Source organism: Akebia trifoliata, chromosome 11 (genome assembly GCF_017979445.1).
Source record: "Akebia trifoliata isolate Shusen 1 chromosome 11, ASM1797944v1, whole genome shotgun sequence".
NCBI classification, from domain to species: domain Eukaryota; kingdom Viridiplantae; phylum Streptophyta; class Magnoliopsida; order Ranunculales; family Lardizabalaceae; genus Akebia; species Akebia trifoliata.
The window spans coordinates 41033054-41044750 of NC_141385.1; the positions used below are offsets into that span (position 1 = coordinate 41033054).

The following is an 11697-nucleotide window of genomic DNA, read 5'->3' on the forward strand; positions in this document are numbered from 1 at the left end:
AAACAACAACTAAAAAATCAGCTAATATCTTTATTTGATATTTTAAAAAAAATATCTAGATATTACAAAATTCTAATTCTTTTAGAATTTCTTAAAAATATCTTAGTCAATTTGACTTAGTCAAAGTTGTTTGACTAGTCAACAATAATTGACTTGACTTGACTTGAGTCAACATTAGTTGACTTGACTTGAGTCAAGATTTTTTTTTTTTAAACATTACAGCTGCAGCCGTTGCAGAAGCAGTAACAACAGTCTCAAAGCTCTTCTAAAGGAAGCGGGAAGTGGAGGAAAAAACTACTATTTCTGTTTCTTTTGTCTGGGGTGATTGGGTCCATATGGTTATTTTGATTCATAAACAAGAGTACAATTTTGTAGATGACAGAGATGCTTGCCAACATGTGTGATGAGAGGGCCCGGATGTTGCAAGATCAGTTCAATGTAAGCATAAACCTTGTCCATGCCTTGGTCATTCTCATCTCAACCTTCTACAATTAATCAGGTTATTCTATCTTTTAACCCAAATTTTGGTTTCATTCATTTTTCAGATCTTTTAGGTAGGAATCATGAAGACCCAATAAAATTAATTGATAAGAGTCATGAAGCATTAGGTAATACCCTTTGCACGTAATTACATAGATGAGGATCGAGGTTGGCATGTCTTTGGTTTCAATATTGTATTGTAGGAATTATGATGTTGACTCTCTCTTTTCCACAAAAAACTTTTGCAGCGTATATAGAAAGAACAGGTTTTGAAAGGCCACTAACTAGTGGAGTTGCTTACGCTTTGAAAGCTCTGCATTCTGAGAGAGCAATTTGAGAAGCTGCACAAATGGACAATAAAGAAAATGAAGACAGAGGACCAATCCCCAGTTCAAGATTACATTCTTGAGAAGTTGGATCCTTCACCCATCCACTATGAATATGCACCTATTATATTCTCCCAAGAAACTGTCTCCCATATTGTCTCCTTTGATATGATGTCTGGCAAGGTGTGCTTTCTTTTCATTGCAATTTTGTTTATCTTTTTTTACTCTTATTTTAAAATAGGGGTAATAGATGGGGAAATCTAATGCTGGAGCATATATGCAATAACATAGTATGTGTTCATGTGTGTGTGTATGCATAGTTGTACAATCCGTTCCATTTCCATATATGAAGGACTGTCATTAATGAAGGGGTGACATATAACTGTGTAACGTCTTTCATAGTGTCTTCACAAGATCTAATAACATATAGCTAAAAATTTCTTAAATTTTCATAAAATTCCTTCAACTGTGAGAAGTATGTGGGTATCTATAATAGAGGTGCCAAGCCATAGATAGCTTCATGGAGTTCCTTATTAGGTACTACTACTTATCGAAATGTTTGTGAAATAGAAACCTTATATTGCTGTCTAAATGAGATTAATTCTTTTATTTTATTTTATGTTTTCAGTTAGCTTCCTTTCATTCAGTGGATACTTGAACAAGACCCCATCATCCAAAATTGCTTAGTTTTATCATTGCCATGGTTCTGAAATACCAAATGTATTGTTTTTAATTGAGGGTATTTTATGGACTGCTTATGTGTTTGGTGGGCATTATATTATGACCTGCTTATGCCTTTCACTCAATAGTTTGTGGATTCTTGATTACACACTCTTTTCTAAAGTTATCATCTTCATTTCTTTGCTATGAGCACATTTCTTGGTGCTTGACATGGATACAAGGTGTCTGACATGATACTTTTGATCGGTATTCTTACATTCGTAAAGCGGATTTTAGATTTTCATTGCTGATGTTCTGCATTAGCGGAGTGTGTGAGGCTGCAGACTACAGTCCCCGAAGGTTATCAACTCCTAATCGAGTCCATGGCCAGTGCCTCTTCATACTGCATGCCTTCTTGCCTTCCATCGTGCCATTGAAGTTCGACCTTTCAATTGCACTAAAAGTGTCCTTGAACTGGCAAAGGAACCATCACATTTCTGTGTGGATGAGGTAAATGTATGTGGTCAAACATTATATGTATGCCATTTCTTCTTCCAATTGGTGTGAATATTTATTTTCCCCTAGTGGAGTTTATTTCTAAAAACATAACTAGAGGTCTTTCATCTTTGAGCTTATAATTCTCTGGTTATGTGTTCCTCTTTGGCTTCTAGCAAACTTTATTTAGGGCCCATTAGGATGGAACATGAAATATGGCTGATGTTATTTTTTAATGAGCCCCAACTGTGATTTGAATTCATTTGCATGGCTATACCCATTTTCTATTTGAAATTCATATGGAGGTCTTAAAATACAGTTTGCCCTGTTATAGGGGAAATGTGCTTTCTCTCTATAAATGTTAACTCCAATTTCATTTGCACTATGGAGTCTAGTTCTTGTTCAAATGTGGCTTAGTGTCATAGGTACGTTTTGAATAAAAGATTTAAGGCATCGTATAAAACTGTCCCTTTTACTCTTTCTTTTAGTTATGCATTATATGGTTGGGCTAAGATCGTCAAATATGGGCTTTTTTCACATAGTGTGTGTGGCCAAGGGCCTCCAATCTTTCTCATTGAGCTGGCCAGCAGCATTTGTTGTTCTTCACGCAGTTTATTTCTTCATCCACTATATATTTGCTCGTCAGGCAGCTCATATTGGAGCCTTGTACTTTTCATTTCTTGCCATGCACTTGGCTTCTGGTGTGCCTGGTGTATTGGCAGCACTAACAGTGGTGTTCAATTCATGTCTTTTTGGTGCAATAACACCTTATTATAGTGGTTGTGCTGCAGCTTATTATGGAGGTACATCCTTTTCTCTATAAAATATTTGGTTTTTTATTTTTATTTTTATTTTTATTTTTTTATGCTTGTTTTCAAATTAATTTCTCTTTTTTCAGTCTCCTAGGATTTAATAACCATTTCCACGCATTCTTTTATCATATCTCATAATCGTATAACTTCTTTTTGGGTAATTTCCGTTCATGTTGTAGTGGCATAGAAAATGGCCCTTTAGCCATTCATATTTTTCACATTTTTCCAAACTGCTCCTACACTATCTCTTAGTTGGTCATAATAAAACATCATGCACGAACCATTGTTGGTTGTAAAATAATTTTTAGAAGTCAAGTTTCAAAGCGTGATGTTGGAAAAGATTCATAACAATTTTATATTTAAAATAAGAAGATAACTTTTGAAAAAACATATTTATCATGTGGATCATTGTAAAGATCTCAGAGAACTTTCTAATGGAATAATTTTTATCATATATCACCTAACTTCTGGGAAGTTTTGTCTTATGTAAAATTCTGAACGAAAGAGGCACATGGAGTCGCAACATGGTTGCTTGAAAATATTGTAAATTTTACAAGGAAATCTTTGTGGTTGTGGCCCTTTCTATGCTTTTAATTGATAATATTCAGGGTATTCACGAATAGTATAACAGTGACAAGGACATTTTCTACAGATTCTAGATCTATTGTTTATTGTTTTATGACAAGGTTGCCACTTTTTACTTTCTAACTCCTCGCTCAATGGGATTCATGCAGTGAGGGCCTTTCCTAAGGATGACCCAACAAAACCTTGTAGATTGACTGCATTTATGGGATACAGGTTGACTCACATTGTGAGAGATGTTGATAAACCTGGATCTAGTGAGCCTTTTCTCATTTATAGTCATTCTTGATCCAAGACCCACTCATTCTGACGCTGATGATGCTCTTGAATTTTATAATATATCTTTCTAAATTATGTTCATGTACTACTTACTATGTTGTACTTACAAATTCCTTTCTTTTAACACAGAGCTTCACAAGAAAGAAACACGTGAGGCAGTGACTATAATAGAGACACCACTTATGATCATCGTTGGAGTTGTTGGTTATGTGAAAACTCCTTGTGGCCTTCGTTCTTTGAACACTGTTTGGGCTCAACATCTTAATGAGGAAGTGAAGAGGAGATTTTACAAGGACTGGTGTAAGTTGAAGAAGAAGGCATTCACCAAGTATTCAAAGAAATATGAAACTGAAGAAGGGAAGAAAGATATTTAGTCCTAACTGAAGAAACTGAAGTACTGTTCTGTAATTCGTCTTTTGGCTCATACCCAGGTATTCCTTCTCTTCTTGAGCTTATTTAGTCTCTTTTACATATTGAGATGACCATATTTATATTTTACATCCCCATTTGTGGTTTTATAGATTAGAAAGATGAAGGGACTAAAGCAGAAGAAAGCTCACCTTATCGATGTAACCAGAGCATAGGACCTATTATGTAAGATGGTTTATGTTTCTATTAGTTCGGGTCAAATAGGTAGACATTGATGTAGCATAGTCAGTTTTAATTTTTGTTGGTAATCGGCTAATGGGATAATATTAACATTTTTCTTATGAAAAGGTTCAGCATAACCAATGTTCCATTTGTCAAAAACAATGATCAATGAAAGATAAGTTTTAGTCAAATGTAAACAAGTAATGTATTATTGACTTAGATGCTCAAGCCTAAGCTCGAAGTTACTTAGGACATGGGTGTGTATTGATCATTAGATATATCTTTAGGATGCATTGACACCTGATAGAGTCTTGAACAAAGTGATTTGATGTGTACGTGCGTGTGTGCACATATATTGTGTGCATAAACACACCATTTGTCAAGTGATATGTGAGCTTGCATAAATTGAACATGATCATAAGTATGCTATGTGATCCACTTTTAAAGTTGTAGTCCTTGTTGCAGATCTATGGTGATTTAGAGGGAAAACTAAAACAGATGACCCTGCCATAGGTTGAGGGTAAGTGGTAGAACTTGTCATTTTCTATTGTCACTTAATATATTTTTGTACTTAGTATAAATTTTTCACTTATACAATTGCCATTATGATGGAATCAGTCACCTATGCATTTTTTAAGGTTTTTATAACTAAGACACTGAATTCAGCCACCAACAATAACCAACAGAAATAAGTGCTTGTTTCTACATTGATTTCTAAGTTTACACCTAGAAAATACACTATGCACACTCCCTAGTCAGGATCCATGGCTACTTCTTCCCCTTAAAAGCTCTGGAACTCAAAAGTAGGCTATTTGCCCCCTTTCTTTAAAAGATGTGTTGGTTCATGGGGCAAGGTAACTATGATTTAATCTTTAACTATGGTCACACTTCTTTAACTATGATTTTTTTCTTTTACTTTATCAACTATGATTTTGATAATATTTTCCTTTTTTTTATGCAGGGTTACCAGGGACCAATATTTGAGTACTAAAGAGTTCATTAATGTTGTTATAGAGGAGCTGAGAGCAAGACTATTGGGGAAAGCAAAGTTGTAAACCCCTATCCAATTTAATAATATATGCACATAAAACACATTTAGAAAGCAATCATTCTCTTATGCCTGTTCTGTCTCTATCTGCATTATTCTCTTATCGTTGATCATTGTTGCCGATTTTGTTTAATATCATTTCATACAGATTATATCATTGTTTGGTAGTATCCACATGTTTCTGAATGTTTGTTACTAGAAAAATTAGTGTTGCACAATGGGGTTTTGTTCCTGTTGATGAGCGGATGCAAATAACTGATAAAGATGGCAATATGGTCTGTGATAAATTTTCTTAATGAGTTTGCAGTTTTTGATATCTGTTTCCAACAATTACTGATATGGTGCTTTAATATGTAGGTTCCTCATTTGTACTGCATCGGTGATGCAAATATGTGATATATTTATGAAAATGCTTTAATCATGTCATTCTTCTCTATCTCTTCACTCTATTTTTGAAAATGCATCTCACTTATTTGACCACCTAGATAATTCTTCAATTCCTTTGAAATATTGTTTAATGCAATATCTGCTCTCTTAAGGAGTCCTCGTGATTATGTTGCTTTCTCTCTCTCTTTGGTGATTCCATGTGCTTTGATGTCAGATTACTTGATCAGTTCACAACCTGAGTTGCACCCTAGATGACTTGTGTTACAATTATCTTAATGTGTTGTCCACCAAGATTGTTTAGCTCCAATTCTATTTGAAGTTCATATTGGTTAATGACAGATCTTAATTAGTTGCTCCATGCATTAATAGTTTGATATATATATAAAATGTTTAAACTGTTCTATCCACCGAGCCACTATTTAGCTTGAATTCTATTTTAATCATCAAAACTTTTATACTCTTAACTTTCTAATGAGACAGAAATGATATTTTTATTGAAGAAACATTATACTCTTTTTTCGTTAAGTTTGTAAATATCTTTCTCACTCTCTTTTGTGCTCAACCCATTATATTATCATGCACCGATATTTTGCCTTGTTTACTGCTTTTTTGTTTCATTTTTAACTTTTTCATCCCATGTGCCATGTTAAAAGAATTGTCGTATCCATCATTTCTATTTGAACTACCTTTTGATGAATGAAACATCTTACAAAATTTTTTTGCTCCATGTGTAGTTAGCTCGATTTTGAAGCTAAATAATAATTATTCATGGATTCTTTACAGGGTATGAAACCTATCAACTAGTTCTATTCTACTGTTGGTAATAGGTGTGCAGAAAAAAAAAAATTTAAAAACTTAATTTTTTTTTTATATAGTTTAGATATCGGTTTGTAATCTATGCCTAAAATCTCAGATTTAGAACATCAATCTTATAGACATCGGATTTTAAATCGATGTCTAAGATTTTTTTTTATATATTTAAATGAAGATTTGGAACGGTTTTTAACCGTTCCTAAGTAACTTATTGCAGCGGATATTAAAATCCGCCTCTATATGTTGTATATTCTATTATTTTAAAATTGATGTATTGCAGCGGATATGAAGATCCGCCGCTATATGTTGAATATTCTATTAATTTAAAATTTTATCTATAACAGCGGATACTAAGATCCGCCGCTATATGTTGAATATTCTATTAATTAAAAAATTGATCTATTGCAGCGGATATTTATATCCGCCGTTAAAGATATTACATTTAACAGCGGAACCTATTTTCCGCCGCTACATTTAGCGACCGAGGCAACAGCGTCGGATCTTATTTCCGCTGCTCATCGCCGCAATATCTTTTAGCAGCGGAAAAATTACCTTTTAGCAGCGGAAAAATCCGTCGCTGTAGAACAAAAATGTTGTAGTGATGGGTGAGTTTTATTAGTGTTGAGTTCACAACTTGTTATTAAAAAAAACGGTGAATTCGATAGTAATTGAAAAAACGTCGAGTTCAACAGTAAATAAAAACTAAAGAACTCGATAGTAAATAATGGAGAGTTCGATAGTAAAAACTGTGAACTCGACAATAAATAAAAAAGCGTCAAGTTCGACAGTAAAAATTATAAACTCGATAGTACGAGGCACCATTAAGAAAGAAAAAAGTTTATTAAATGTCCTGTCAAGCTACTAAGCAAAATTTATGGACTATTTAGAAAGAAACCCTTCTGCGAGGATCCTTTAAGTAATTTTCCCTTTGAACTTCCCTTACTACGGAAGGTGTAAGGTTATAATTAGGGGTGGCAATCTTGATAAGACAAGCAAACACAACTCTAAACAGACCCATTAAGCCTAATTGGGTTTGGTTCATAATTGTGTCGATATGTTTAACGCGATTATTAAATGGGCTATGTCTAGGTTAGGAACATCAACCCACTTAACCCATTTTGACACGTTTAATTATTGTGTCATTATTTTATCATTTTAAATTATGAACCATAGGAGGTATCTCAAAATCAATAATTAGTTAAGGATTTTTAAAATGATTAATGATTTTGTGACGCCCCCTCTGACATACATCCTCACCATAGAACCAGAGATCATTTGCGTCAGGATACACATAACTATAAATCTTTTCTTGTGTATCTTGAGGCAAATGATTTACGACTCTGTGATGGGGGCATATGTCAAAGGGGGGGGGGGGGGGGCAGCTCTTTTAATTTCCCAACTTTTACTATAATTTGTAGAACTTTTTCATAACACTTTTTTTTCTTTCAAATTTTATAAAAGATAGTGGGTGTTTTAAAATATTTAATTAAAGGTTGAGATTTTAGTTTGGGAAAGGAAAACAAAAAAGTTTCTTGACTGCATTACCTTGTGACATCCAAAAAGATGATGCGACGCCGCAAAGACAAAGAGGGCAAAATTCTAAGATCTTTGGGAAAAAAAAAATTCTCGAAAAATCTTAATTTATGTTTTGTGATAATTTATGTTGGTAGATATGGATTTATGACTTTTAAAATTACCCCATTTTTACTATTATTTTGTAGAACTTTTTTTATAACAAGTTATTTTTTCAAATTTTATAAAATATAATAAGTGTTTTAAAATATTTAATTAAGGGTTGAGATTTTAGTTTGGGAAAGAAAAACACATTCCTTACTAAGTTACTAAAACAATTCCTTGACTGCATTACTTTTTGGCATCCAACAAGATGATCTAACACCACAAGGATAAAGAGGACAAAATTCTAGGACCTTTGGAATTATTATTATTTTTTTTTCAAAAAATACCTAATTTATATTTTTGTGATAATTTATGTTAGTAGGTATCGATTTATGGTTATGTGACTTTATTTTTAGTAATGATATTTTATTTTTGATAGTGGAAATGAAACTTATTTTTTCTACTTAAGATTATAATTATATTGAACAAGTTACACGAGACAGGTCAGGTTACCTTTTTATAAATGTGTCGGATTTGGATTTAAGTTTTTAACACGATTATTAAAAGGGTTGGGTTAATTTTCAGAATACTCTTACCTCAACACGACATGACTCGGCCCATGGCCACCCCTAGGTATAATTGTGTTTGATGACGTTGACTAATAAGATGCCTTCACGCGGTCATTAAGACTAGGCAAAGTTGAGCCGAAAGGACATATATCTCATCCTCGAAGTAAGTGGGACCATTTGGCGGGAGAGTCACTCAGCCGAGACATTCATTCCTCGTCTTAGCTGATTCTTTGAGGAGACTCAGTCTAAGTAATGCGTGTAAGAATCTTAAGCACTCAACTCAATATGACTAAGAGCTTAGTTCATTGAAGAAAGATTATAAAATTATTAAGAGAATGAAAACAGACCTTAAATGAAAGGTTCTTAGGACCTATAAGATCACAATTAGAATAAGATTATTAGACCAATTTAGAAATAGATTAACAAAAGAAAAGAATTATGATTTGTCACGAAATCAACAAGATAAAGATGGAAAAATCCTAATCTAACAAGTATTGGGGGACATGCGTAGATTTTTAAATAAGGAAGTTACCTATGTGAGAAGAACTCTGAAAATCTATTAGTACAGGTATCAACACATAGGTAAATGATATTTGGTCTTGTGCTCTAATTCAACTCTTCTTATTTTTCTGTTAATTTGATCATCGAAGAGTTTTAATTTGAGAAATCCTCTTATATTTGAGACTTTCTGCAAGAAACGGGAGAGAAACCCTCTTCGAAATACAAGTACGGGGTGAAGTGATTTATTTTTACCTACAAAAGGAAAATTTCCATACCACATCACCTTGTGGCATCCAAAAACATGATCCAATGCCACAAGGATGTAAAACACAAAATTTTAAAAACTTCAAAAAATAACAAAAAATCAAGAAAAAAGTTAATTTTCACCATTGAATTTCAATTTTAAATTTTGAAATTTGACTGTAGTCGATTCTCAACACCTTGGATCAAGCACAAAAAAATATTTTACTTATTTATTTATTTTTAAGTTTTTCAATGAAACACCTTGGGTCAAGCACCAAAAAGGATTTTTTATTTTTTATTTTTTTTTCTAAGTTTTTCTATGAAACACCTTGGATCAAGCACTAAAGGATCTTTCTATTTATTTACTTTTTCATAGTTTGTCCATGAAATCTAGAGGGGTGTGGTGTTGGATTGTCCATGTGGGCAAACAACTCTTATTAAGATTTAAAATCTTACTAAGTCAGTCAGGCTAACCTAAGGCTTTGAAGTTTCTCCTCCCAAAAGTTAAGAAAATTATTCAAAAATTATTTTGCCAACTTGGTTACATATTCTCCTAGTGTCCACCAGGTAATTTCTCTTTAATGTGTTTGATTGCCCATGAAAAATTGAGTCGAAAATCATTTTCCATGTCTCTAAAAATAATCCAATAAAGTATGGATTTCATTTTATCATTAGTAGTAAAATTCACCCCTAATTTTCTTCCCCAAATTAAAACCCTAATCTCCTCTCTACTTCTTCATCACTACCATAGTCACGACCGTCTCCCTCCCTGTTGTCATCAACCACCTCTCTTTCTCTCTCTCCTTCTTCCTCAGATTTCCCTCTTTTATTTTGTCCAGATGCAATCAAACGATAGAAATTGATTATTCAACCCTACTTATTTTTCATTACCATTTTTCTGTGAATTTCAAATTCCATGAAAAGTGACTTTCTATACCATCAAACAAACCCTTAGTGTGCTATTTGAGTTTTCTCCCCAAAATTTAAGAAAATATTTCAAACAATATTTGTCAACTTGGTTATATATTCTCCCCAAATTAAAAAAGAGAATTTCAAACACTATTTTTAGTAAACGTTACATATTCTCTACTTAGGCGGTGTTTGTTTGCGCTATTTTTCAGCGCTTATTGCTGAAAAAAAATTAAATTCAGTACTTTTATCAAAATAGCGCGTTTGTTTACTCTATATTTTCAGCGCTTATTGCTGAAAATAAGTGAAAAAAATTCAGCACTATTTTGATGCTGAAAAAAAATGCTGAAGCGGTAAGCACTTCGTTTTTTTCAACATGAACAAGTATGCCCTTTATTTTTTGAGCATGGACAAGTATGCCCTTATTCTTAAAAGGATATTACCTCTTATATCCCATTGATAAGTATATAAACACCTCACAAATTAATAAACCCACACCATGACTAAATTATTTTGTCTTATATGGGTTAAAAGTTTTGAAATAAGTTGATTTTTGATGAGGATGATCTCCTCATTGTAGAGAGATCATCCTCATAAAAAATCAGCACATCTTGAAACTTCTAACCATATCAAAACAAGTTCAAGAAATGTAAATCGTCCCTTTTTTTTTATAACTATTTTTGACAAGTTAGAAGTTTCAAAATGGACTGATTTTTGGTGAGGATGATCTTTAGACTATATAGACCATCCTCACTAAAAATTTGCTTAATAAAAAAACTTTAACCCATATAAAAAAAAATGGCTATAGTGTGGGTTGCCCTTATTAATTCATAGGGTGCTTTTATAATTACACATCCTTCATTTCCATCGAAATTATTCATCCAAAATTAAGTTATTTAAAAGTTGATTCAAATTTTGGTGACTTTTATGACATTATTATTTTTAATTTGAAATTTGTGGATTTTTATAAATAGAAATTATTTTTTATAAATGAAGATTTGAGTATTATTTATTATTTAAAAAATAATTGTATTTTAATTTATAAGAAATAATATATTTTATTATGTTTGATAATAAATAAGTATTTGAAACATGCAAACAATGTATAATATGATTGTAAGGGTAACAAAGTAATTTATCAGTTTCAGCAGTGTGTAACAAACCTGATTCAGCCATTTAAATAAACAACTTTTTCAGCACTTAAATTCAGTGCTTATAATTTCAACGCTTAATGCTATTCAGCACTTATTTTTTTCAGTTTAACAAACAACACCTTAGTGTGTTAGATCAGCCTATAATACAAACATCACCAATCAAATAGCCCCATGTACAATATTTAGAATGAAAAGATTGGCCCTCTTACTTGATTGGTGATCGGTGAATCA

At 32.6% G+C, this 11697-nt stretch overlaps 1 protein-coding gene across 7 annotated transcripts; it reads left to right on the forward strand.

Annotated features, from left to right (window-relative positions):
- The first annotated feature begins 230 nt into the window (after positions 1–230).
- On the forward strand, positions 231–5598 carry LOC147391700 (large ribosomal subunit protein uL3y-like). Of its 7 annotated transcripts, none has more exons than XR_015170304.1 (9): positions 231–438; positions 546–608; positions 792–991; positions 1796–1976; positions 3508–3612; positions 3764–4065; positions 4156–4228; positions 4691–4745; positions 5187–5597. XR_015170304.1 is itself a non-coding variant. In XM_086417323.1 (6 exons), the coding sequence occupies exons 1-3, from the start codon at positions 2452–2454 to the stop codon at positions 4006–4008; spliced, it is 663 nt and encodes a 220-aa protein (XP_086273449.1). In that variant the 5' UTR covers positions 2128–2451; the 3' UTR covers positions 4009–4065; positions 4156–4228; positions 4691–4745; positions 5187–5590. The 7 variants fall into 7 exon arrangements, 2 of the variants coding, with proteins under 2 accessions (XP_086273449.1, XP_086273450.1); XR_015170302.1 differs by having other exon boundaries at positions 729–991; positions 5187–5593; XR_015170305.1 differs by lacking the exon at positions 546–608 and having other exon boundaries at positions 231–499; positions 729–991; positions 5187–5598.
- Positions 5599–11697: the final 6099 nt, after the last annotated feature.